At 50.8% G+C, this 25879-nt stretch overlaps 2 protein-coding genes across 4 annotated transcripts in view; one reads left to right on the top strand and one right to left on the bottom strand.

The window, feature by feature from the left end:
* Window positions 1–8247, top strand: part of STPG4 (sperm-tail PG-rich repeat containing 4) — a 39572-nt gene extending 31325 nt beyond the window's left edge. Inside the window, exons 5-6 of one of the 2 annotated variants that reach the window (XR_004352673.1) lie at window positions 5384–5488; window positions 8109–8247. Coding sequence is in view for 1 of the 2 variants with exons in the window: in XM_032652020.1 (XP_032507911.1) it covers window positions 5384–5428; window positions 8109–8225 (162 nt within the window). In the remaining variant the exon portion in view is untranslated. The remainder of the gene's footprint in view (window positions 1–5383; window positions 5489–8108) is intronic. The other variant, XM_032652020.1, reaches the window with a different exon arrangement.
* A 14290-nt stretch (window positions 8248–22537) lies between these two features.
* Window positions 22538–25879, bottom strand: part of TTC7A (tetratricopeptide repeat domain 7A) — a 122031-nt gene continuing 118689 nt past the window's right edge. Inside the window, exon 20 of one of the 2 annotated variants that reach the window (XM_032652056.1) lies at window positions 22538–24808. In XM_032652056.1, coding sequence (XP_032507947.1) covers window positions 24587–24808 — 222 coding nt within the window. In that variant the 3' untranslated portion in view covers window positions 22538–24586. The remainder of the gene's footprint in view (window positions 24809–25879) is intronic. The other variant, XM_032652057.1, reaches the window with a different exon arrangement.

Below are 25879 nucleotides of genomic sequence, written 5' to 3'. Positions count from 1 at the left end.
CCCATTACTTCTTATTACACAGACCCTTCCTCCAGCCTTTTTGCCCTGCAAACTCCTCCTCCTCCTTGTTCTTTTGGTCTTAGCTCAAATGTACTTCTTTAAAGAGCTTCTCAGGCCCCTCAGGCCAGGTCAGTGTACCCTCTTACATGCTCTCATGGCACCATATATGTCCTCTGTGTGATACTCCACACATTCATCATATTTTTGTAAGGTAGACATTCCGTACTGGAATGTAAACCCCATGAGAGTCGGAAACATGCCTACCTTGTCGATTAAGACTGAGTTCTGCTGCCACTAACAGAGCCCACAGGTAACAATATTAGAAACAAGATAGGAACTTATTTCTCTCTTATATAAAGTACCTGCAGTAGGCAGTTTAGGGCTGGTGTGGTAATTCTGCAGCATCAGATTTCTGTGTGCTGCTCTGCTAAGCATTGCTTCCAAACCCATGGTCCCAGAGAGCTGAGAACATGGGACCAGCGAGCAGGCAGGAGGGCAGGGACGATGGATGAGCTGCCCCCTCCTTTAGGATGCTCCTTAGAATTTGCATACACCTGTTCTACCTCCATCCTATTGGCCAGAAATTAGCTATGTGGCCACACCTAGCTGCAAGGGAGGCTGGGAAATTCAGTCTTTATTCTGGGTGGACATGTGCCCAGTTTTAAATTGTCCTAATACTAAGGAATTAGGAGAACAGAGATTGGGAGACAATCATATACCACTGTATTCCCAACTCCCAGCACAGTGTCTGGAACATTGTATATTGTTTGAATGAACTGAACACTTATGTATTCATTTGCTAGGGCTGCCATAATAAAGGACTATAGACTGAGGTGGCTTAAACAACAGAAATGTATTGTCTCTGTTCTAGAGGCTAGAAGTTCAAGATCAAGGTGCCAGCAGTTTCGGTTCCTTTCGAGTGAGGGAAAGTCAGTTCCATGCTGCTCTCATAGCTTCCTGTGGTCTCCTGGCCATCTTTGGCATTCCTTGGTTTGTAGATCTCTGCCTTCATTTTCACATGATGTTTTCCCCGTCTGTGTGTCTCTGTGCCCAAAATTCCCCCCTTTTAAAGGATACCATTCATATTGGATTAGGGCCTATCCTAATGACCTCATCTTAACTTACTACATCTGGAGTGACCTCATTTCCAAGTAAGGTCACATTGTGAGGTACTGGGAATTCCAAATCCACAGGTCTTAAGAATTTGGGGGGAACACCATTCAACACTCAACATAATTCAACACACCAAAAACTCATAGGATTTATGGATTTGGGAGAACATAATTCAATACACAAAATCGTGGGGTAATTTCATCTACTCTCACACAGTCTTTCAGAGGCACCTGGCACCTCTCAGTTCCTGAGCGGTGTTGTGTAGATAAGCCAATCCCATCCTCTCAGCCCTGGAGGAGGAGTGTGTTCAGTGGCAGGTGAGGGGGTGGCAAGGCTTTTACCAAAGGCCTACAACGGTACTAAGCATTATTGCACATTAGGGGTTGGAACCAAATTGGTCAAGAAGACCAAGGTGGAGGCTATGGTATGTCTTCATGGTACGACACGGTCCCGGGAGCACTCCAGAAAAATGAGTGAGACCCATGCATTCCGAGTCCTTTGCAGTAAGTGGAAAACTCCAGCTCTTTGTAACATCCCACTGAAATCAAACTGACGTAGCACAGGCCAGGTACACCAAGGGCCTGGTTTGGAATCTTGAAGCCATGCAGCTAGCTCTGCCCTCACTCAGCACCATGCTAGCTCCTCACATCTTCATTTCTTCTTTTTTGGTGTTTCTGTTTGCCTGTGTCCCTCACTGGACCATAAACTCCTCTAGGTCCATGATAGTATTTTATTCATCATCAAGTACTGTCATACATAAAATACTGTGTAATCCCTTAAGGTTAAGATTGTCCTCAAGTAGAAACTCAATTAGATAAGACTTTTTCAAAGGCAAGAGAAAGATATGATCATCTTACCAGGAGGGTTGAGATGTAATCATGCCCCGAATCGAGGAATGGGAGCTATAAAAGGTTCCTGTCGTTTCTTTTGGCAGCAGTTTCTGGGATTCTAGGAAGGTGATAATTCTGTTCTCCCTTGGCACCAGATGTCAATGGTCTTTGAAAAGTTTAGTTTGGGAAACCCAGAGTTGCCAAAGCATGGCCCTGATGATAGGAAGGTTTAAGAAATGGTCCATCCAATTTGTGCAAGAGGTGCTTAGTACTGCTTGATGAACCTGGGTGCCACCCTTCACCCACACATCGTACGTAATGTGGTCCACAGTTCTGGATCATGCTCAGAGATCGCCAGCAAACCAGAGAGCAGAATCCCCAACTTCAGGGAGGAGTAGGACACAGTTAAATGTCCTTCTTTTTTTTTTTTAAATCGATATATAGTTGATGTACAATATTATATAAGTTACAGATGTACAATATAGTGATTTACAATTTTTAAAGGGTAGTTATTATAAAATATTGGTCATATTCCCTGTGTGGTACAATATATCCTTGTAGCTTATTTTATACATAATAGTTTGTACCTCTTAATCTCCTATCCCTATGTTACCCCTCCCTGTTCTCCTTGTTTTAAACACCCCTCTCGTTGAACCAGGTCCATTTCTCAACACACATTCAGAGGCATCCTGGACCAAGTCCCCTTCCCTCCTTTCAGCTCTGCCCACTTGCCATCCTCGGTTAGGGCAGAATCGGGGACTCTGCTGGAGCTGCTTCCCGCCCATTGCAGGGCCCTGGCCTGACCATTACTTCTCACTTAGAGCAGGATTCCTGTGGCTTCTGGAATATGAACTTGGGCCCATATCCACTTCCTTAATGTTCCCCACTTAAAAGATCCCATGTAACGCATGGGGGGCAAATAGCATTTAGTAATTTCTTTCTGCCCTAAGTCTCAGGCGCTTTGATTCATATGACCAGGCACATGCAGGGAGGCTGCTGGATGGCATAGGCACACATCAGGGCTTCGCCAGGCCTGGCACCTGGCCTCCCAAGCAGCTCATGACTTGGAAGCTTAGAAGTGAAAGCCACATGAGGCCTGGGGGGAAAGGGTGCAGGTCACAGCATTTCTTAGCCATCCCGCAGACAGCTAGGCTGTCGTAGGCGTAGAGTCAGTGGTAGCACCCTCAGCAGCATCTTTGGCCCCAGCTACCACTTTGGCTTGAGAGCTTACATTTCTTACGGCCAAACCAAAGGGACTTTGTGCAAACCGTTCCTGTCCAGATTTCCCCGCCTTTCTATGCCTCTGTTCTTATCGTGGCTTGGACTTCTCCAGTGGGAGTGCAGAGGTTGGTCACGTCGTACGGAGAGCCTTGCCCTGACAGCGATCTTTGTCCCATGGATGCGTCAGGTTGAAAACACTGCTATTTTCATCTCTCTGCCACGAATTGTAAAATGATGAGGCGCATCCCTTGATTATCAGATTTGTGCTTGGCTGATAATAACAGACTTCATGCGTGGTGGATAATTGAGAATGGCAGCCCTAATTATATGCTGCTGTACCACCCAAAGGAGAGCAGGGTTTTGAAAGCCTTGCTCTTAAATCCTGAGAAGGGGCTGCAGTTGGTGCTTGTTCAGCCAAAGCCATTGAGCTACCTTGTGGCTCAGCCTCATATGTTACAGGATCTTACAGGAACATTTCTGTTCTAACCTTACTGCTCATTTTCTTTCTTTCCCTACCCCCTTTTTCACTTACCCAATTTCCATACTCATTTATCTATACATTAGGTATAATTTTTTTCATATTTCAAGAGTACTTAAGTCCATCATAGAAAAATTAGAAATTGCCAATAAGCAAAAAAAAAAAAAAAGTTTCTTTTTACTCAACATGGCACCACCTGGAGAAAACTACTGTCAGTGACCATTCCATTTCCAGTTTTTTTAGGCACACTGTTTAAAGCTTGCATTGTTAACAATATTTGGGAATAGTGTTTATGTCCCTAAAAATTCATCAACCTGGATGGCTGGATGGAAGAATCACAATTTATTTAACCAGGCACACGTCTTTTAGAAACAATGTTATAGTGAATGTCTCTGTGGCCAAATATTTGCACACATTCTCAATTGTTTTCTTAGGAAGAATTCCTAAAAATGGAATTGATGGGTCAAAATGATAAATATATATTGTCTTTAACTTTGTACTGTAGAAAGTTTAAAAATATATACCACAGAGACAGAACCCCCATGTACCCATTTGAAAGTGACCAGCTCCTGGCCAGTCCATACCCCACCCACTTCCCCTAGTTCCTGTGTTGTTTAGAAACAGATCCAAGACATCATTCCAGAAAGACTCTTCTCTGTCAAATAGCACAGGTATTTGAAAATGGGAGAGGAAAAGAAGTGAATTGCTAGAAAATAAAGAAAGGTTAACATTTTGTCTGTGTTATCTACGGTGCTGTTTGGGCTGTGTTCATTTTCCTGCCATACCTGGGCTCAGGACTCATCATCTGTCTTCTGGGTTCCTGCAGCAATCTTGTAACCAGACTCCTTTCTTCTTTCTCTCCCTTTGGATAGGTATATCTGTTTTTAAGCTGTTTCATAGCTTGCCAAATTGTGTGCTTCAGAAAGGCTAATCAAATTAATACTTCCACCAAAGTCATATAGGAATGTCCACGCTGTGGATAAAGTTTTCCTCCCTCCTTTCCTCCCTCCCTCCCTCCCTTCCTCCTTCCCTCTCTTCCTTCCTCCCTCCCTCCCTTTCTTCCTCCCTCCCTCCCTCTCTATCTTTCCTGGCCCCCACAAAAGTATCTCTTTGTTTTAATTACACCTTATTTGGCTATTAATGACCTTAAAGCCCGCCCCAGCCCCCAGTTTCCTCACTGCATTTCCTCTTTGTGAATTGCCTTTTGCTAACTTTTCTTTTGATGTGTTTGTCTTTTTAAAATTGTGTTCATGCATTTCTGTTAACCTCATAGCATTGTATCAATACTTAGGTCAGTGAATTGCTGTGAATACTTTTTTTTTTTTTGGACTAAGAGAACATATACTGCATTTATATGAAAGAATAAGCAGGTTTTATAAAGCTAACAGCTCAGAGCAGCAAGTCACCGTCAACAGAGGGACAAGAATGGAGTGAGGCCCGCAGGGGTGGGCAGGGGGCCTGGGAGAGAAGAGGGCATCCAGGCAGGGGCAGGGGAGACTTTCACAAGTCACCTAACTCCAGTCTTCACAGTCATCCATGAGGCAGGTAAAGCAGGTATTGTTCCCATTCACAGTGGCTCGTGCCAGGGCACACCTTAATAAGATCTTCCGAGCCCCAATCCAGGGATTTTTCTACCCTGTCACACTGATTCATATGCTTATTCATAAAAGGCAAATATAGCATCAAAATATATCTGATATCACTATTTATGAAACACTTAAAAAATTTTTCTTTTCTACAGCATCAAGGCCCAGGACCAGGTCATTATAACTTGAAAATACCTTCAGTAAGTTCTGTTACTTCCTGTTTTCAATCCAAAGTACCTCGATTCTTGCCTGCCTGTTCAGTAAGTATCTTAAAAGACAGATGTGATTGTAGGTTTTGTGGCTGGTGGGTGGGTGGGGAGTGGGCATTGGGTGTTGGATGGGGGTAGCAGAGTTATATACAATTCTAGTATATATACACTAAAATTGCTTATCAAGGCAGCAAAGGGCATAGAGCTTCCTCGGCAAGCCCTCGGCCAGCTTCAGGCTCAGAGTGACTCCAGACCTGAAGGCCGTGGCTGAATTATGGGTCCAGTTGCGAACAGCCAGCGCAGTAATTAGCCATCGGTGTTATGTCCTGGATGCTCTGGGGGGAAACTCCTTTAGCAAATTGAAGCCAGCAGTGGGCACAGGCTGCCCCTGCCCATCCAGAACTGCCATTCTTTGTGTATGTGTCTTCTGGGAACAAAAAGTCACAGCAGAAACATTATGATTGAACCAAAGGGGACCATTAAGGCCTGAGCCATCATCCTGCCCCCAAGGACTCGGGACAGACAGGGAAGAGGCTCAAGTTCATGGAGATACACAAAGAAGGTGGATTCTGGGAGTGTGCGAGAGCCTCTGAGGCCTAGAGAAGACTAAGAAAGATGGCAAAAGCATAACATGGAGCTTATGAAAGTGGCTAGGGCTGTTGTTCATTTGATGCTAAAAGTTTGAATTCCCCTGGCCTTGTTGTTCCTAACCAGCACCTCAGTCTGAAAGTCCCCCAAACTCGGTGGTTTGTAGCCTTATTGGACACGGTTAGGAAGACAGAAACACGAATTCTGCTCATAAGAAAACGGCACCACCCCGGGGTAGGGGGCGAACAAGGAGGGTGGGAGGAGCTGGGGCGGTGGGCAGGAGACAGCTGCCTGCAGGTCACCTCCCCCAGCACCCCCTGGGTTGTCCCAGGCCATCTCGCTGCAGAGCTGCCAGCTGCGGTGCTACAGTGTGGCAGCGGTGTGGTCTTTCTCTGGAGGAATACTGGGGAGGCCCCACCAATAGTATTAAAAACACACCAACAGCAGGAGGCTAGTGGATCCCCTTCAGCGGGTCCTCACACCCTAGCGGCATTATCATGACCGAAACACAGATTTTTGTCAGAGCTCACAGCTCCTCAGGAAGTTGGAGCCATGCTAACCAAACTCCAGGGAGACTGATGGAGAAGCCGCAAGGTGTGGTATTCATTTACAAGTGTCCGGCAAGGGGGCTGGTGTCTGGGGCCGCTGCTCTGTGGAGCGTCTCCCCTTGTAGGAAACTCGGAAGGAAGCCAACGACAATCAGAAATTTGCTTGGTGACAGTGGAATCAGGGCTGGGGGCCGGAGCCGGATGTTCTCAAGGTCTGAGAACCACACCCAGTAGCCTCCTGAGGGGTGGCCTTGCGAGGCCCAGGCCCACGAACCTCCTGTTTGGGGACTGGCCTTCCAGGACTCCACACGCATGCTGCTTCCTCATTAAGAGCACTAATAAAGGCTTCGGCTTCCTTTGACGTCTGGCCAGGAGTTGATTAGATTTCCAGGCTGCTCCCCTGCTTTTGGCAAGGAAAACATCCTGTCTAAAGCAGCGTCTGCAGGCAGCTGATCTCATCCACTCTGGGCTGACGCTCTAGTAATCCTGTTTCCACTCTCACTGTTTCCTGAAGAGATAACAAACTGCAAGGAAGGATGGCAATGACAAGTAGGTGATGATAGGGGATAATAATAGCGGTGGTGGCTAGCGTGTGGAGCAGTATTGCTGCCAGCCTGGTGGTGCTGTCTGTCTTTCGGGGCCCCTCAGTGAACCTCAAAACCTCACTTGCTGGGTGAGGCGTGGGAAGCACGTGGCCCAGGGTCATATTGAGCCATTGGTGGTGGGACTAGGACTCAAACCCAGCCCCGTCTGACATTAAAACCCTTCCCTTAACGATACCCAGAGACACCAGTGTGTCTCCAAGATAAAATATTGGGGCGTTCAAGAATATGTGGGTGCACCTCAGCATGGGCAACACTGACTTCAGAAATCAAAGTCTTCGTCTATGAGAATGACATTCATTTATGTCTTATCACTATAGAAGAGAAGCTTTCTTTAAATAATTTTTCAAGAATTTAATCAAAATGAAAACATGGCTTTTCAAAATTAGAACTCGTCAGTCCCTTGAGAATACATCCCTCTGAGCCCGAGGTCCACAGCCCCTGGTAGTGAAGCACCTTACTCTTATTACACTGGGGAAAACGATGGAAACACACGAGTTTGGGCTTTTGAGGTCAACCACCCAGGTTCAGAATCCATCCTCTTCAACCCATTACCACTAGACTGAGGTCATTGAGGGCAGAGGGCGGGTGGGGGGGGAGACGCTGGCATCCCCAGGGACAGGGGGTGCCCTGGAGAAAGCGTGCCTTGAGGCGAGGGTGGGATGTGAGCCCGCCTCCCCTGGGCTGTCACTTGCTTGTCCTCTCTTCTCTCAGCACCTCTGCAGCCTTGGGGAGAGCCGTGGACAGGATCAGGTCTCAGCCCCTAGGACAGGCTCTAATTCCAGGGTGCACAGGCCCCAGCCCCGGCCACTGTGGCCCTCACCTCCCTCCGTGGGGAGTTGCCAGCCACGTCTGAGCGCACAGCCAGGCTCAGGAGGCTTCAGGTTCTGGTGTCACTATCTCATCACTCCCTGTTTTCTGTTGTGTTTTCAGAAAACGCCAGGCCCAGGAGCGTACACATCTTCAGCACAATTCCCCAAGCAGCCCCGGACCATAGCCAAAATGGGCCGAGAACACAGCCTTTTCTTCAACAACACAATTGGCTTTTAAAATAAACCCATCTTGGCCCTAAGCGACTTTGAGTTTTAGTAAGTTCTTATGTTTAGAAGACTCTATTTTGTCTCTTCTTTAGGAGGGTTTGACCACAGACCATAATCGATGGCCTGTGGGGACCACCCAGCCCGCTTATCTGGAAGAGTCCCAGCAAAATGTCCAGTTCACGTGCAGAAGTTTCCTGGTTTGAACAATCAGTTATATGTTCCCTCTGTGTGTTGTCAGAGGGTGTATCCCCAGAGGCTGTGCCCCTGGGCTGCTCTCACAGCACCTGGACGGGCCCTGATATGTCAGGTGGGCTCTGTGTGACCTTGGGCTCTCTAGCTGGGTCTCCACTGCACTGGGGTTAACACGCCTCACAGACTCATGGAGACTTTCTCGGGGGGTCAGCATTCAGCCAAGGCCAACCCGAGCTTGACGGGATCCCAACAGATGGTTCTTTCTCTTTCTCAACTCCCTGAAGAGAACAATATTGATTCAACCCGAGGAGCATTTGTGGTTTCAGGTCAACAGAAATATTTTGAGGATCTGCTCTGTGTCAGGTGCTGTGCTGGGGTTAGGGAGTGGAGGTTGAAACAAAGATGAACAAGGCATGTGACCGAGTTTAGGGAGGGTTGGAGGGGAGACGAGGCCAGAAAGGTAGTTTGGAATAGTTCCTGGCTTGAGGGAGGCTTTGGAACCCATGCCAAGAGCCTCCTTCCGGTCACCTTGTGTGTGCAGCTCAGGGGTGGCCGTCATGTGGATGGCAGCTCCACCAGCAAGACAGGCCCTAGTCTCGGGAAACTGCGAGATCACCACGCCCGGCGTGTGGAGGAGCAAATTCTGACAACAAAGGCCATAACAGGCGCTCAGAGCAGGGACAGGGCAGCACGGCCCGAGCGGGGAAGGACGGCTGGGTGCAGGAGGCAGCTTGGCTGGTACCCAAGGGACCAGGAGGCCGAGATAGGCAGAGAGGAGAGGGAGGAAGATGGAGGGCAAAGAACCCCATTTGGGCGAAAAGCAGGAAGAAACATTTGCTGGAGGGGAACAGAGGGAGCCTGGCCCAACTAGAGTGGAGGGTGCAGATGGGAGCGGGAGGGGGCTTGGGCAACACCCAGACCACAGGCCAAGTAGTCAGTCCTGCTCTGGGAGCTCCAGCCAGACAGACCCTACGCTGGACAGCCAGGGTCTCATGAAGAATGGGCAGACTAGAGTCATTAATCAATAATAGGAAGGAATCTTTTTAACTAAAAGAAAGAAGAAGAAAACCTAACATAAATCCCTATGTTTTATTATATTAAAAGAAAACCCCAGCTCTCTTCTCTAGTCATATAAACACCATTATATAGCAGGCGTTGGGCGCAAGGAAGAGGTCATCATCTCCCTGGGTTTATCCACATCTCACATTCGTGGAAGAAACTCCCTGCACTGTGTTCCTTCAGAGCAGAAAACGGCCCCTTGGAAGGTGAGGCAGATGCCTCAGGGGTGGCAGCTCCTGTCCCACTCTGATCCGCACATGGCTGCAGGGCAGATGGGTGGGTCAAAGGCCCCTGCGGGATCAGAAGGTAACGCCGGCAGTTCTGACAGAGCGGCTTTCTCTAGGAAGCAGCATGTCGGGTTGTGCCTGGCGCTCAGGGCAGCAGTTCTAGAGAGAGGGAGGTGAGAGGCGGTCACATGTCTTGGGGCTCGTGGGTGGAAGGTTAGGGGAAGCCCTCACACTGGCAAGGGCAGGAGGGAGCTTGTGTTGCAGCTATGTGGGATATCTCCCCGACAGCAGTGTGAACCAGGGGCGGGCAGGGACCGCCTCTCTCTCCCTCTGTCTCCCCTCTGCTTCTCCCTCAGGCCAGCCTCTTCCTATGCTTAGGGTCTAACGCAGCCTTCTCCTTGCATCATTTTCTGAGCCCATGCCCTAAAGAACGTAAACAACCCCTCCTGGTTCCAGTATCAGGTTCCCAGAAGAGAGAATCCAGTTGGCCAGCTTGGGTCAGGGGTCCACCCTTGGGCCCTCCAGATGTGGCCAGGAGGGCCTAGACCCTTGGTGCAGACATAGCTGCAGGGGCCAGCTGTGCCGGATGGAGGGCAGCTCCACTGTGTTCTAGAAGAGAATGAAGACCCTTTCAGAATAAGGAGAGGGCGTCTCCTGCCTGGCCTGCAAGAAGGGGGCTTGGGAGGCCTGCAGAGACGTCACCTGGAGGTGGAACCGCTGGAGAACACTCTGCAGGGCCACCCTTGAGTCTCCAGTCCATGCACTAACTTTGCCCTTCTCCTGTGACTTCTGTCTTCTTTCTGTAGCTGGGGGTACCCCAGCCCTGTCCTCCTTTCCAGTCTTGCCACCTGCCCATAATGCAGCCTCCCCCTCCTCTGTGTCTCCTCTGTGGTGATGTGACGGAGGCTTTTCTCTAGGTGCTAGCAGAGGGGCTGGCAGGCACCAGGTGGTGAGGAGAGCAGTGTTTTGCTTCTCTTCTTTGACATATTCCAGCATTTTTTATAGTAGCTCATACAGGTAGGGAGAGGCTTTTCCAAATAAACCAGAGGGATTCTGGATGGCTTTTTCCCGCCACAAGCCTAAAAACTGGGACAATGTTGGAAGTGCAAGGCCTCCTTCTGTCCTTTCCAACATGGACAGACTGGGGTTGACTTTGAGCTTGAGCTTTGAGATTAGGATATAAACACCTAGCAGCTACTGCTGTTGTATGCATCCAGTGACAGGTCCAAACTGACTTAGAAAAGCCAAGAGCCTGCAGATGGAAGGGAATGTGGTGTTTATCCTACGTCCCGAGGGGCCTTCCTTGCAGGGTCCCTCCTCCATCCCCCATGGACCGCTGTGACACTGGCTTCTCGAGGTCTGGCCCTGGCTTCCCTGAGCATTCTGGTGTCCCTCTCCCCTCCCCCACCCACACGCCAACTGCCCTCTGAATTTGGCTTCAACCAAAGCGAATGGTTTCCTTGGCTGCAAAATACCTTCTGCTGTTGCCATGTGAAATTCCCTCTGCGTTAAGTCAGAGCATGTCAAAAGTCGCAGCACTCGTGGGGACAGCTTGTCCTCCGCCAGCTTGTCCTCCGCCCCGCATCTCTTTCCCTCCTTCCTCACCCCCACTGGCAAAACCCCGCCCCCCCCCCCCACATTGCTTTCTGGACCCACAGGGGACACCTTGCAGACCTGGAGACCTAGGGCCATAGGTTGCTCAGGTGATCGGCCTGGCCTCCAGCATCACCTCTCACCTGCTCGGTGCCACCCGCCTCGAAGCAGCACACAGCTGCCTGGACTCCGGTCCCTGCGGCTAGGATTACTTTGAAAGACTTATTATCTTGAAAACACTTTCTACAAGTTCAGAATCAGTTGTTCTAAGCTGCATTTTAGAATCCCCGGGGGAGACTTTACAAAGCTCAGGGCCTGGCAGCGCCCAAACAGATCACGTCAAACTCTCTTGGGTAGGACTCAGGCCCAGGATTTTTCTAGTGTGCCTCCGCGTCCCACCCTCCCCAGGTGATTGCAATGATCAGCCAAGGCTGAGAACAGCTGCTGAGATGGTGTGAAGGCACCAATCACCAATAACTCTGGGCGGGGCCACAGGTAGTTCCCCCCACCCCTGAAGGTTTAAGAAGACTTCGCCGCGTCCCTAGGAAGTCACGCTCCAGCTAAGAAGAGGTTGGTCCGTGTTACCATCTGGCTGAGTCCTAAGGAAAGAGGATGGCGCCGGGCCGGATGGTCTGAGCGAAGTAAGTTCCTGGAACGTTGCCGGTGGAGGTCATTCTGCGTGGAGAGGTCAGCAGGGCCCTTGAACTCAGGCACCTCTCGCCAGCCTGACTCTTGGCTGGGCTTCTCACAGATCTTTGGCTTTGGCCAAGGGTGGGGCTGCAGGCATACAGAGCCTAACAGGCCCAAAGGGAGGGGTTTGGGTTCCGGTTTCAAGGCCGCAGGGACCGGGTGGGCTTGTGGGCGCCAGTGCCAGAGACCCAGACGCTGGTCCGGCTTGCCAACCGTCTCCCCAGAGAAGGGGCGACTCTGGATGGCAGGAAGAGCCAAGGCTGACGGAGGCCTGGAGATTGGGGGTGGCGAGTAGGCGGGTGGGGGGGGCGGGGGGGCGGACACAAGGAGGAGGAGCCAGAGGAAGGGGAGGCCCGAGGGGTGGACGCGTGGAGGATGTCTCTCAGCAGGTGCTTCGCATTGCCTTGTTGACAGCACCCTTAGCTCTATTAGAGCCCAGAAAAGTGTGTCACCCTTTTGAAGAGAGATAGGGGCTCAGAGAGGCCCATCAGGGGAGGGAGGTGGCAATGTGGCTGCTTTGGGTCGGAGTGTGGCTTAGTCCCTGAGAAGTGTAGGCAGGAAGGGAGCTCAGGCCCAGTGACACTGCATCTCTGGTCACCAGAGTGGGCTCCGGGGGATGGGGGTGGGGAGCCAGGGAACTGAGCGACCTGGGAGGGGGCAGGGTTGGATGGCAAAGCAGTGCACTGGAGCTGTGCAGGTCACAAACAGAGCTCTGGGCTTGATGAGGGCTGGCCTTTGTCCCCTCACCCCCTTTCTGAAGTCCCAGAGCTCAGAGGTCCTGCATGGTAACTGAGGGCCATCACAGAGAAAGGAAGTTGCTGGAGCTTCTCTTATTCATCAGGACCAGAGGGGACGCTTGGAAACATGCCAGGCAGGGTCACAGCTGTTGAGGCTTCTAATCCCCAACCCGTCCTGGGCTGGGCATGGGAGCTGGACTGCAGAGAACCTGTGTGCCCCTGGTAGCTCACTGTGGAAACTGACCATCTGTTAGTTTCCCATGGCCGCTGTAACAAATTTCCATAGACTTTGGTGCTTAAAACAACACAGATTTATTCTCTTACAGTTCGAGAGGTCAGGGGTCCCCAAATCAGTCTCACTGGGCTAAAGTCAAGGTGCTGGCAGGCTGGTTCCAGAAGGAGTCTCTTTCTGGGAGCTCTGAGAGGAGAATATTTTCTTCTCTTCTTTAGCTTCTAGAGACCACCTGCATTCTGTTGTTCACGGCCGCTTCCTCAAATCACTGCAAACTCCTGCTCCCACAATCACATCCACTCCTGACTCTGACCCACCTGGTTTCCTCTCCTCTTGTAAGGATCCTTACGATTATATTGGGCCCACCTGGATACTCTCCCCATCTCAAGACCCTTAACTGAATCACGTTTGCAAAGTCCCTTTACCATGTGAAAGAACATATTCTAAGGTTCTGGGGATTCTAAGGGACACCTTCGGGAGGGCATTATTCAGTATTCCACACCGTCTATCTAACTTGTAGCTGGGGGGATGTGAGGCATCCTTTTGCCTGAAATGCTACTCTCCCGTGGCCCTTCTTGTGCTATCTTCGCCTTCCCCAGTCTTCCCCAAGCTGGTTGGTGCTTCTCCTAAGGGCTCCAGTAGTCCCCAGATCCTTGCCTGAGGCCAGCGTTGGATTGTAGGCTCTGAGATCATAGAGTTGGGATCTACTGGGGCATTGGTGAATTTCCCGGTGCCTAGTACAGTGTTAGCATATAGTAGATACTCACTGAGTACTATATTTTACTGAGGTATAGTTGATACAACATTATGTAAGTTTCAGGTGTAAAACATAATGATTTACAATTTTAAAGGTTACACTCCTTTTATAGCTATTATAAAATATTGGCTATATTCCCTGTGTTGTACTATATATGCTTGTAGCTTATTTATTTTATACATGGTAGTTTGTACCTCTTAGTCCTCTATGCCTATCTTGCCCCTTTCCTCTCCCCATTGGTAACCACTAGCTCATTCTCTATATCTGTAAATCTGTTTATTTTTTTGTTATATGCACTAGTTTGTATTAGTTTTTGGATTCCACATATAAGTGATATCATACAGTATTTGTCTTTCTCTGTCTGACATATTTCACTGAGCATAATACCCTCCAGGTCCATCCATGTTGTTGCAAATGGCAAAATTTCACTTTTTTATGGCCGAGTAGTATTCTATTGTGTGTATATGTGCCACATCTTCTTTATCCTTTCATCTGTTGATGGACACTTAGGTTGCTTCCATATCTTGGCACTTGTAAATAATGCTGCTATGAACATTGGAGTGCATTTTTCTTTTTGAATTAGTGTTTTTGTTTTTCATTTTTCTTTTTGGATATATATGCAGAAGGAGAATTGCTGAGTCATGTGGTAGTTCTATTTTTAGCTTTTTGAGAAGCCTCCATACTGTTTTCCACAGTGGCTGCACCAGTTTACATTCCCACCAACAGTGTAGGAGCGTTCCCATTTCTCTACATTCTTGCCAACATTTGTTATTTGTGTTCTTTTTGATGGTAGCCATTCTCACAGATGTGATATTTCATTGTGGTTTTAATTTGCATTTCTCTGATGATTGACGATGTTGAGCATCTTTTCATGTGCCTGTTGGCCATTTGTGTGTCTTCTTTGGAGAAATGTCTATTAAGGTTTTCCCCCCGTTTCTTAATCAAGTTGTTTGTTTTTTTGATGTTGAGTTGTATGAGCTGTTTATATAGTTTGGATATTAACCCCTTATTGGTCATATCATTTGCAAATATTTTCTCCCATTCAGTAGGTTGTCTTTTCGTTTTGTCATAGGTTTCCTTTGCTGTGCAAAAGCTTTTACGTTTAATTAGGTCCCATTTGTTTATTTTTGCTTTTATTTCTTTTGGCTTAGGAGACAGATCCAAAAAAATATTGGTATGATTTATGTCAAAGAGGGTTCTGCTTATGTTTTCTTCTGGGAGTTTTATGGTTTCTGGTGTTACCTTTAGGTCTTTAATCCATTTGGAGTTTATTTTTCTATATGATGTGGGAAAAGTGTTCTAATTTCATTCTTTTACATGTAGCTGTCTAGTTTTCCCTGCACCACTTACTGAAGAGATGGTCTTTTCCCCATTGTATATTCTTGGCTCCTTTGTCATAGATTAATTGACCATAAGTTTGTGGATTTATTTATGGGCTGTCTGTTTTGTTCCATTGATTTATGTGACTGTCTCTGTGCCAGTACCATACTGTTTCAATTACTGTAGCTTTGTAGTATAGTCCGAAAGTCAGGGAGTATGATACCTCCAGTTTTGTTCTTCTTTCTCAAGATTGTTTTGGCTACTTGGGGTCTTTTGTGTTTCATAAAATCTTTTATATTATGGAAGTTCCTTTGATTATTTTGAACCACAAAGAATTGTCTAGGGAAGGGCTGTTAGCCTGAATATCATCAGCCATTTTTGGTGTTTGCTGACAAAGGTCACCTGATGAAATAAGTTTCTAAAAAGAGGAGGTAAAGAAACTTAGTACTGATTTTAGAAATCATTCCTGGAGGTTTGACCTTAGGATTGCAGGTGTTAGATGTTATAAACAAGCTCTCTAAGACCACTTAAAAAGCAGCCACGTTGGGAGTTCCCTGGTGGTCCGGTGGTTAGCACTCAGCACTTTCACTGCCGTGGGTCCAGGTTCAATCCCTGGTTGGGGAACTAAGATCCCGCAAGCTGTGAGGAGCAGCCAAAAGTTAAAAAAGTAAAAAATAAAAAAGCAGTCACATTAAAAGTCACGTTCTGGGGAATGGGGTTGGGCGGGGGGAGAACGCTCCTAATGTTTTACATATGGTACTTATGGCTCCAGTTAAAATCTCCAGTAGCCACATTATTCCAAAAATTTAAATGTGCCCTATCTTGTATGGAAATGAAAATGAAGCTTCTGGAAAGTTGTGTTTAATGACCCACATGTCTGTAGTGCAGATGAAGATCCTAATGGCGAAGATGCATGAGTATTTCTAAAATAACTTCTCCAATGGGATGAAACATACATGTAACTCTATTAAGAAAATATAATGGATTGAGACCAACTGTAGGTCCTTGAACAGCCATAACAGACTCAGGAGGGCTAAGGTCTCTCTTCAGAGCCCTGTCCCAGGCACCCCCAGGGTGAAGCACTGGGATGGTGTGTGTGCTGGGCAAGAGGGAAGGCTAAGGTCAGCCGGTGGGTGGGGCCAAGGTGGCTTTACTCCACATTTGTACCCCAAGCCTCCCACTGGCAGGAGAGCCTCCCTAAAGGCCAGCTGGTGTCCCGCTCATGAGGGCACATGTAGGCGTGGCTGAGCCCAGGCGTGTGGGATGTGGGGGCCACACCTGGGAAGCAGAACCCCCAGGCCTGTGTGCCAGCCTGGGTGTTCTGACAAAGCATAAGGGTCCTATGAGGTGAGTGGTGAGAGGTGCAGAGGGGGAGGGAGGGAGGGAGAGAAACTTCTGGGAGGTGTGGGAACTGGGTCTTGAAGAAGAAGGGGCACAAGGTGAATTCTGGGAAGAGAGGCCCAGTAGGAGTGGCGTGGACGTGGGAGAGTGTGGGTCATTGAGGGCACAGGAGACACCCTCACAGGTAGGGCGAGGGCCCAGGACGGGGTGTTCCCAGCTCAGAGGAGACACTGTCTGGATGGAGGAGAGTGCCTGGCCCCAGGCTAGCAACTGCCGGGGCCCTCTGTGAGCTCACACTAGCCTGCACTGGGCCAAGCCGTCAAAGCCCCTGCACCCTTGGCGGGGTGCTCTCAGGGGTGCAGGTGTGAGCGGTGTAGGGGGTCCCACTCACAGCCAGTGAGCTGGGGGCCTTGTTGGGGGTCGGGTAGTGAGCTGTGGGCTCCTGGGCACGAGACAGGTGAGGGGGAGCTTGCAGCGGCCTCCTCCTGGGCCCAAGCTGAGGCCATGGAGGTCACAGTCAGTTACAGAGACTGCCCCAGCTGCTGAGACCTGGGGATGGGGAGCTGGGGAAGCCACCTATGCTCTGACCTCTGCACAGAGAAGGGACTCATCTCAGGTGTCAGAGCTGACACCTGAGGCCAGTTAGTCTTTGTGACAGTGTCCCTATGCCTGCTCTGATCCCCGTTTCAGCATACACGCACCTCCTCTGGTTGGCGGGTGTCCCAGGAAGAATGCCATAGACCGAGGTTCTTGCATGCAGACCGCCCTAGTGTCACTCACTCACTGCCCTGGTGGCTGGAGGCCTCGGGCCGGTCACCTCACCTTCCTGCACTGCCTTCCCTCCCCTGTGAGATGGGCATTCGCCATGCCCACCGGTGCCCCTTTGCTTCGGCTCGGAGCCCCTCCCCCCATAGGCGGGTGCCCTGGCATGCGCCCCTCCACCCCCAAAGGCTGGTCTCCAGGTGCACACTGAGAGGAGACCTGGGGAAGGAGAGTGTGCCTCTCTGGGGATGGGCGGGGCCACCAGGAACAAACACACTCGAGGTCCCTTACGTCATCAGGGGGTCATTGCAAGGACCGAGGAAAGGACTCAGATGGGAGTCTTGACTTCGGGCTGCAGGAGCTGGAGAGGCCGTCTGGGATAGAATGGAGCTCTCTTGAGTCCATCGTCTTTTGCCCCCTTGAAAATGGGCATTTCTCTTGATTGGAGAGCTCCATCTTTATGGAGATTCACCTGCTCTGCATTTTTCTATCTTCTTGCCCAGCTGTTCTTCCTTCTTGCCTCTGGCCCTTGGCTTCTGCCGCTTTTCAGCCTCTGCTCCCACCACCAACTGCTTCTGTCTCTGTCCCAACTCTCACCGCAGAGGCCAGACCCTCTGCACCCTTCAGCACTGTCAATGTCATGCAAGGCAAGGAGAGGTGGAGGGACCATTCCACATTAAAGGAGACTAAAGAGATGTGACAACTAAGTGAAATATGCGACCCCGGCCAGGGGAAGACAGTGCTACCAGGAGCAGTGGTGACAAACTGGCATATGGATGGGAGAGGAGAGAAAAATACTGTGTCGGGGTTAAATTCCCTCATTTGTGAACTGTGCTGTGGTTATGTAAGACAAGGACCTTTGTTCTTAGCGAAAACACACTGAATTACTAAGGGGTAAAGGGGCATGATTTATGCAACCTATTCTCAGATGGTTCGGAAAAAAATATGTTTTTAAAAGAGGCCCACAATGACTTACTTCTTGCCAAATTCCAAAGAGACAGTTAAGGGGGGAAGAGAATGAGTGAGAGTGTGAGAGAGCAGGGACGGTCACCACCAGTCTGGGGGTCTCTGTGTGGGATGCCCAGGCCACCTCATAGGCTGTGGGCCAGTGCACAGAGGAGGAACTTTGGTTCTGGTGGGCAGGACAGTGGGGTCACATGGCCCGGCGCACAGCTCCCATGGTGACCTTTTCTTGTTTCCGGGTTGCCTGGCATCTTGAGAACCCTCTTGCTCTTTGGGGGACTTTCCAGCTTGTTGAGTGGTCTCTGTTTAAGGAACCTCCTCTCTGGCTGCAGAAGGGGCTAGGGTGGCAGGCAGCACCGAGCATCGGCCGTTCTCCCCTGCTGGAGGATTCCTGGTGATGCACGTTTCCATGGATCCCAGAGGGGTCATTCTGCTGCTTCAGTGACAGGCACTGCCTGCCTCTCTCCCATCGTCTGGTGAGCTGGTGCTGGCTCTGTGGGTGAGGACCTTACTCTCAGCTTTGCCATATTCCTAGCTGTGCGTGGAGGCACCATGATCTCGTCACCTTTCATGGGGACAAAACCCACTTCCCTAGGTTGTTGACTACCAAAGGAGCAGTGTCGGAGAGAGTCCACCGATAAGCAAAGTGCCTTATGCCTAGTATAGTAGAGGGAGAATGTTAGGATTGTCATTGTTATCAAGAGAAGAGACAGGACAGGAGCCCCCATGATGTACCATAAGTGACAATGATAGGGAAGGTGTGGGGTGGGTGTTCAAGGGGGTGTGAGTTCTGTTGTCTTCCTCCTCCGGGGGGACCTGCATCGTACTGAGTGCCCAGGAGGGCAAGGCTTGAGGGAATGATGGGCTGATGCGGGGTCTCAGAAGGGGCCCGTTACTGCTCACCCGGAACTCCAGCTGCTCAGGCAGCCATATTTTGTGTCCTGAGGCCCATCCCCTGGTCACAGCTGGTTGTTCTTAGGGACCCATGGAAAAATGAGCGGGACCAGTGGGATCGTCTCATCCAAGAATCTAAGCTCAGATGCACAGAGGGGTGTCGCTGCAGCACTGGAGGTGGAAGGCCAGCCAGGGTATGTAGATTGAACGTAGTCCCATGGCAGCATCTCTGAGTGAGCGAGGTCAGCCAGCAGGGAGAGGAGGAGGGAAGAGGCGGGGCAGAGAAAATCATCACACAGGTATCCAGTGGTTATTACGGGCCCGGCACTGTTCTAGGCTCTTTCCATGTTTTTTCTCACTTAATCATCATGACAGTCCACAAAGCAGGCACTATTCCAGGATTATCCTTACTTTACAGATGAGGAGACAGGCACAGAGAGGGTAGGTCACTTGCTCAAGGGCACAGGGCCAGCCAGTGGTAGAGTGGCCTTCGAGCTCAGTCTGGGTGCTGACTCCATCACCAAAGACGGATGCATGGCTGCTTCGGCCCCATATCTGTGCACTGCGGTCCCTGCCCTAGGGCTCCAGGGAAGCCCCCTTGTCTCTTTCCTGGCACTACCTTCAGTGGGTCTCTGCTTTTCGCAACTGAGAGAGCTTGATGAAAATTCGAAGGAGTTTCTGGCATGGGATACTTTCCCAGTAGGACCTCCCTAGCTTCCAGAATCCAAGTCAGCACCACGTGGGGGTGGTCCCACAGGTCGCTTATGTGTGAGGCTCGCTGACGGTGGGTTGTCATCAAGAGCTGGCAGCACGGGCTGGGGGATATTTGTTTAGCTGGATGCTTCCTGAAAACCAGGCCAAGAAATATTTGCACAGTGACATCTGAGCGCTCGGGTCGGGGGTGTGAATGCAACAGTGAGTACTTTGGTAGGAGTCGGGGTGGTGGCAGAGATTCCATTCATACCTGTGCCTGCAGATAAACACTATTAATACTGCACGGCTGTGGGCTGGAGGTCCATGGGGGTGACAGTGCAACCGAGTCTCAGCCCCAAACTCCAGCCCTTGCTTTGGTACAATGGGTCGGACACGGGGCTGGCCCCCTCCCTCTCCAGGAAGGGCTCGAGTGTGAATGAGGGATCTGCAGATGGGGAGCTGGAGGTCAGGAAGCGCCTGGGTCTCCACCACTGCCTGACTTTCCAACATCTGACCACCCTGAGGTCAGCTCAGCAAAGCCCTCCTCAGGGACAGGAAGGCCGCCCCTCCCTCCCTCCAGATTCCCTCGGTCTTGCCCTTGTAGGATGAGCTTTTCTAGGCCTTTCTCCCAGGCTGGCAGACAAGTGACACCATCTATAGCCTAAAGCAGCCTTTAATTCTCACCCCAGGGGGCCGTGAGCTGGCAGAGGAGGGTGTGTGACAAGTAATCTGATACTAATTGTTAAACCACTAAAGACTGAACGTGTTTTCTAAAAAAGTATCACAGGGAAATCAAAGCTGGGCACCCAGGAGCTCCAAGAAGGGCCCTTCCTCACTAACAGCCAAACCGTAACCGCAGTAATAGGGCTGAGGATCAGGGTGGAGGTGGCCAGGGCGCTGAGAGGGCAGCTCTGTCCAAACCAGGCCCTGAGTTCGAGGGGAAGCCTTAAGGGCAGCTGTCTTCAGACCGTGTGGGTGCAGCCTTGGGGGTCCATCAGATAATCCCTTGGGGTGCACGAAGAAAACAGGGCTTCTGTGTGCACTGATGTCATCATTTGATACACATTTCATGTAGTGTATTTGTATGTGGCATAACTTCTATTAGGAGAATATTTATATGGACTTCTCAGAGCAGGTGGCTGATCTGATGTGGCCTGGATTCTCACCACACACCCCTCCCCTGGTGCTTTCCCCCAGGTGCTGAAGCTGCTCCACTGGCAGTGCCTTTGGGGCAGTCTCTCCTGTTCAGGTGGCACCTCTGGCCCTGGCTTCTCCCAGCCAGGCTCTGGAGGCAGCAGGGGTCTCTGGCCCTGTCTGGACGCCCCTGCTGCCTCCCACCCCCTCCAGGCTTTGGCCACGCCTCGGCAAGGCTTTTTTTTTTTTTTTTTTTACATCTTTATTGGAGTATAATTACTTTACAATGGTGTGTTAGTTTCTGCTTTATAACAAAGTGAATCAGTTATACATATACATATGTTCCCATATCTCTTCCCTCTTGCGTCTCCCTCCCTCCCACCCTCCCTATCCCACCCCTCCAGGCGGTCACAAAGCACCGAGCTGATCTCCCTGTGCTATGCGGCTGCTTCCCACTAGCTATCTATTTTACATTTGGTAGTGTATATATGTCCATGCCTCTCTCTCGCTTTGTCACGGCTTACCCTTCCCCCTCCCCACATCCTCAAGTCCATTCTCTAGTAGGTCTGTGTCTTTATTCCTGTCTTACCTCTAGGTTCTTCATGACATTTTTTTCCCTTAAATTCCATATATATGTGTTAGCATACGGTATTTGTCTCTCTCTTTCTGACTTACTTCACTCTGTATGACAGACTCTAGGTCTATCCACCTCATTACAAATAGCTCAATTTCGTTTCTTTTTATGGCTGAGTAATATTCCATTGTATGTATGTGCCACATCTTCTTTATCCATTCCTCCTATGATGGACACTTAGATTGTTTCCATCTCCGGGCTATTGTAAGTAGAGCTGCAATGAACATTTTGGTACATGACTCTTTTTGAATTTGGTTTTCTCAGGGTATATGCCCAGTAGTGGGATTGCTGGGTCATATGGTAGTTCTATTTGTAGTTTTTTAAGGAACCTCCATACTGTTCTCCACAGTGGCTGTATCAATTTACATTCCCACCAGCAGTGCAAGAGGGTTCCCTTTTCTCCACACCCTCTCCAGCATTTATCATTTCTAGATTTTTTGATGATGGCCATTCTGACTGGTGTGAGGTGATACCTCATTGTAGTTTTGATTTGCATTTCTCTAATGATTAGTGATGTTGAGCATTCTTTCATGTGTTTGCTGGCAGTCTGTACATCTTCTTTAGAGAAATGTCTATTTAGGTCTTCTGCCCATTTTTGGATTGGGTTGTTTTTTTGTTATTGAGCTGCATGAGCTGCTTGTAAATCTTGGAGATTAATCCTTTGTCAGTTGTTTCATTTGCAAATATTTTCTCCCATTCTGAGGGCTGTCTTTTGGTCTTGTTGATGGTTTCCTTTGCTGTGCAAAAGCTTTGAAGTTTCATTAGGTCCCATTTGTTTATTTTTGTTTTTATTTCCATTTCTCTAGGAGGTGGGTCAAAAAGGATCTTGCTGTGATTTATGTCATAGCGTGTTCTGCCTATGTTTTCCTCTAAGAGTTTGATAGCATCTGGCCTTACATTTAGGTCTTTAGTCCCCTCCCCAAGCCCTCAACACAATCTCCTCAGTGGGCCCCTCCCTCCCACTGCCCTCCCCACCTGTGCGTCTCCGCCCCGGCCTTCATGATCTCTCAGGCCTCTGCCTCTTCTCCAGGGCTCCCTCAAGGCCTGTCCCATGGGTACCTGGTAGATAAATGAACACACTGCTTCACACAAACCTGCTTTCCCTTCATGGGCCTCTTTATTCAAGACCTTTATTTTGAATTGTCAAGCAACTTGCCCAGCCCCAATGAGGCTTCCTAAAAGGAATGCTTCAAGTCAAAATGCATTTGTTGCCTTTGCCTTTCCTATTACCAAGGACTCACTACCAACATCTTTGGGCATCCCAATGTAAACCAACAGCATTTGCTTTTTCTTGTTTATTTTTTTTCTAACAGAATTCCAGAATAAAAATAGATCTCTATCATATATATATATATTTATACACATACATACACATATAGAGATCCTTCAGCCAGGCGGGATGAAGGATCTGGTGTCCTTACAGTGTCCCTTGGCCTGGCATGGGAAGGCTAGAGGCACAGGCTCTCCCTGGTGGCACCTGGGGGTGTGGAGTGCTGAGCGAGGGCTGGGAGGAGTGTGGGTCTCCAACAGCCTCTCGCCTCGCCTCTGAGGAACAGCCCGGGCTCTGAGGAGCCAGGGCCGCCCTCATCTGACCTTTCCACACACCTTCAAGTGAGAGGTGTGCCACACGGGGCTTTAAAACTGACACCCAAAGTGCAGATAAGAAAGGAGTTCCCTGATAGGCCTGTGGGGGCTGTCTTCCTCGGGAGAGTTCCAAGAGCATCACGCAGCAGGGCTAGGGGAGCCAGCAGGGAAGACACCGCCCACCAGCACCCCCAGGACCCCGGTAGAGACGGGTGTCACATACACAGAGGCCTGAACAACCAGGGAGGGGCTAGGCTCCGGCCCTTCCTTGGGTCTCTAATTACAGGCCCTGTTTGGCCCCAGGCAGGGGAAACCAAATGGCTAGGGCGGGGCTTGGGTCACCCAAGAGAGCCTGAGGTGAAAATGGGCTGTGGATGGTGTTAAGGGCAGTCCTAGAGATTGCCAATCTCCACATTATAACCCCTAGAGGGATCTACACTGTACCCATTGCCCAGAAAGGTAAGGCTTGAAGGAATGAGGTGTTGATGCCAGGAAGGGCTGGGTCCAGCGGCCATGTTTGTATCCTAGGGGCTACAGCCCAGGGCCTGAGGAGGTGGCTGAGGCCCGTTTCTAGAGAGGTGGAGGTGGCCAGAAATGGAAGTTGAGTTAGGCCCAGAACTGAGTGCCCCTGGCCAGACACCAGAGGCCCCAGAGGCACTTGGCAACAGAGGGGAAGATTAAAGGCGGGCCCAAACAAAGAGGGGCACGGCCAGGCACTGTCCACTAACTTAAACCTGGGAGAGGACCCAGAGGTCCATCCTCTTCCCGCCTGCCAGCGGATTCTTCCAGCCATGACTGCCCTGGGCACGACCTGAGAGTGGGGTGTGAGGCCAGGGCCAGGGGGCTCCCCCAGGCACCGAGGCCTGCTGAGGGCAGGTGGTGAGTACAGCTGTGAGGTTCCCCCACTAGCGCTCTTGGGGAACAAGTCCAGTCACCATGACTCTAAGTCACTGAGGGTTCAAGCAGACTGCCTCCCGAGGGGCCGAGGAAGGAACCCAGGAGAACCCTCTTGGCCCAGCCAAAGGGCAGCTCATCTTCGGCGTGGGGAGCAGAGCGCTGAGGGTCGAGACTAAAGCTTGTGCAAAGCCGGGAAATCCAGGGTCAGAGATATTGAAGGGGGATGGCAGGTACGGTACAGGGGCTTTTAGACGGGGCGGGAGGGGGGTACCCAAGCCTCACAGACCCTCACTGCCTTTAGACCCTGGATTTGACCTTTAGATGATGCACAGACACACTGGGGAGCGTCCCCCGTGTTGATGTGGCCTCCCAGCTACTTCCTTGCTCATAAACTCCATGTAGTCTGAGTCCCAAGGAACAAGGGATTTGTTTTTGATGCAGACCTGGTCCACCCTGCTCCAGATGAGCAGCTCCCAGTCCCAGCTGGCCCTGGAGGGAAAGCGGGGGTGGGGGGGGGGGGAGGCGAGGAGAATTAGGGCTGCAGCCTGCAGACACATTCCCTAGAGAGAGATGTATCGCCCCGAGGCCCCGTACCTCCCCTGACCCACGCTCCCTGCTGCCGGCTGGGCAGCTCCTTCCCTCCCCAAAGCTGCGAGGCCTCGTCAGAGCTCTCTGGGGATGATGGAGAAGGGCAGCACTGGGCTGCTGGCCTCCAGTTCGAGGGCGGTGAGAAAGCAGTCGACGGCGGCCTCGCTCTGGCCCTGGGCCTGCAGCACCTCGCCCAGGCCCTGCCATGCCTCGTGGCAGGTGCTCTGCCTCTCCACGGCGTCCCGTAGCACCTTCTGGGCCAGGCTCTTATGGCCCAGCTGACTCAGCATCACACCCTGGGGAGGAAGCACAGGGTGGGTGAGTGAGGCTGTCCCGGGGCAGGGGCATCCTGGCCATCGGGGTAAGGAGTGGAAGCAGCGCGGCCACGAGGCAGAGAGGGCCCTGCGTCTCAGGCTCGGGTACTGTCAAGTGACCGTGCCCTTGACCCATGCAAACCCTCCCTGTGTCCGTTCCAGCCTGGCCTCCCGGGTCACCCAGTGTGGCGGCTCTGATCCTCCTTGCCCCAGGAGTTGGGCTTTAAGGTCAGCAGACCTGGTTTCGGGTCTCCCCATTACAGCTGAGGGATCCCGGGCAAGTCACCCCTCTCTGGCCCTCAGTTTTCTCATCTGTAAATGGGAAAGACCACTGTGTCCACCTCTAGGGTTGTTGTGAAGTTTACACGACAGTAGAGGCAAAGCACTTGAAGCGTGCCTGATGTGTGTGAGCTCTCGGTCAACGGATCTGTTACCCCAAGGCCCCGTGCACTGTGGCGCTGCCCTTCTCCCCAGGGACCTGTGAGACCAAGGAGTGTGCGCTACAGGCCTGGGGAGGACCTCAAGCCCGTGGGTGAATGGACAGCTCCTGTGCCCGCATCGGTAGCCTGTCTTCCTGGGACCTAAAGCCCATCCCAGCCTGGCCAGGCAGGTGAGGGTCGCAGGAGGGGAGTCAGATGGCCGGGGAACCAGGGACAGATGCTGGGTGAAAGGAGGGCCTCTGGGAGGGGCCTGGGAAGCTTGGCCCTGTTGTTTGGGGAGAGAGAGGAAGTGACAGGAACTGTCACCGAGTTGGGAAGTGAAACTGGCACCTTGTCCCCCTCTATGTCCACCCACACTGGGAGGGGTGTGGGGAGGTGGGGTGGACAGGGTGCTGAGCAGGGGGAAGGGCCAGGGTCCTCTTTCGACCTCCAGTCCCAGAAAGACTGCTTTGCACCCTCCCGCTAATCTGTGTCCCAGCCCTCAAAGGTGCCATAGGATCGCAGCACGGGGGGCCTTACTCTCATTCAGACATGAGGTAAAGCCCAAACAACAGCGACTTCCTGGACAGGGAATGGGGGTGGGGAGCTGCCTTCTGTGTGCCTGGAGCCCCCT

Source organism: Phocoena sinus, chromosome 13, assembly GCF_008692025.1.
Source record: "Phocoena sinus isolate mPhoSin1 chromosome 13, mPhoSin1.pri, whole genome shotgun sequence".
In the NCBI taxonomy this organism is placed as follows: domain Eukaryota; kingdom Metazoa; phylum Chordata; class Mammalia; order Artiodactyla; family Phocoenidae; genus Phocoena; species Phocoena sinus.
Note: the sequence above shows the minus strand (reverse complement) of the source record. Positions and strands in the feature narration are given on the sequence as shown.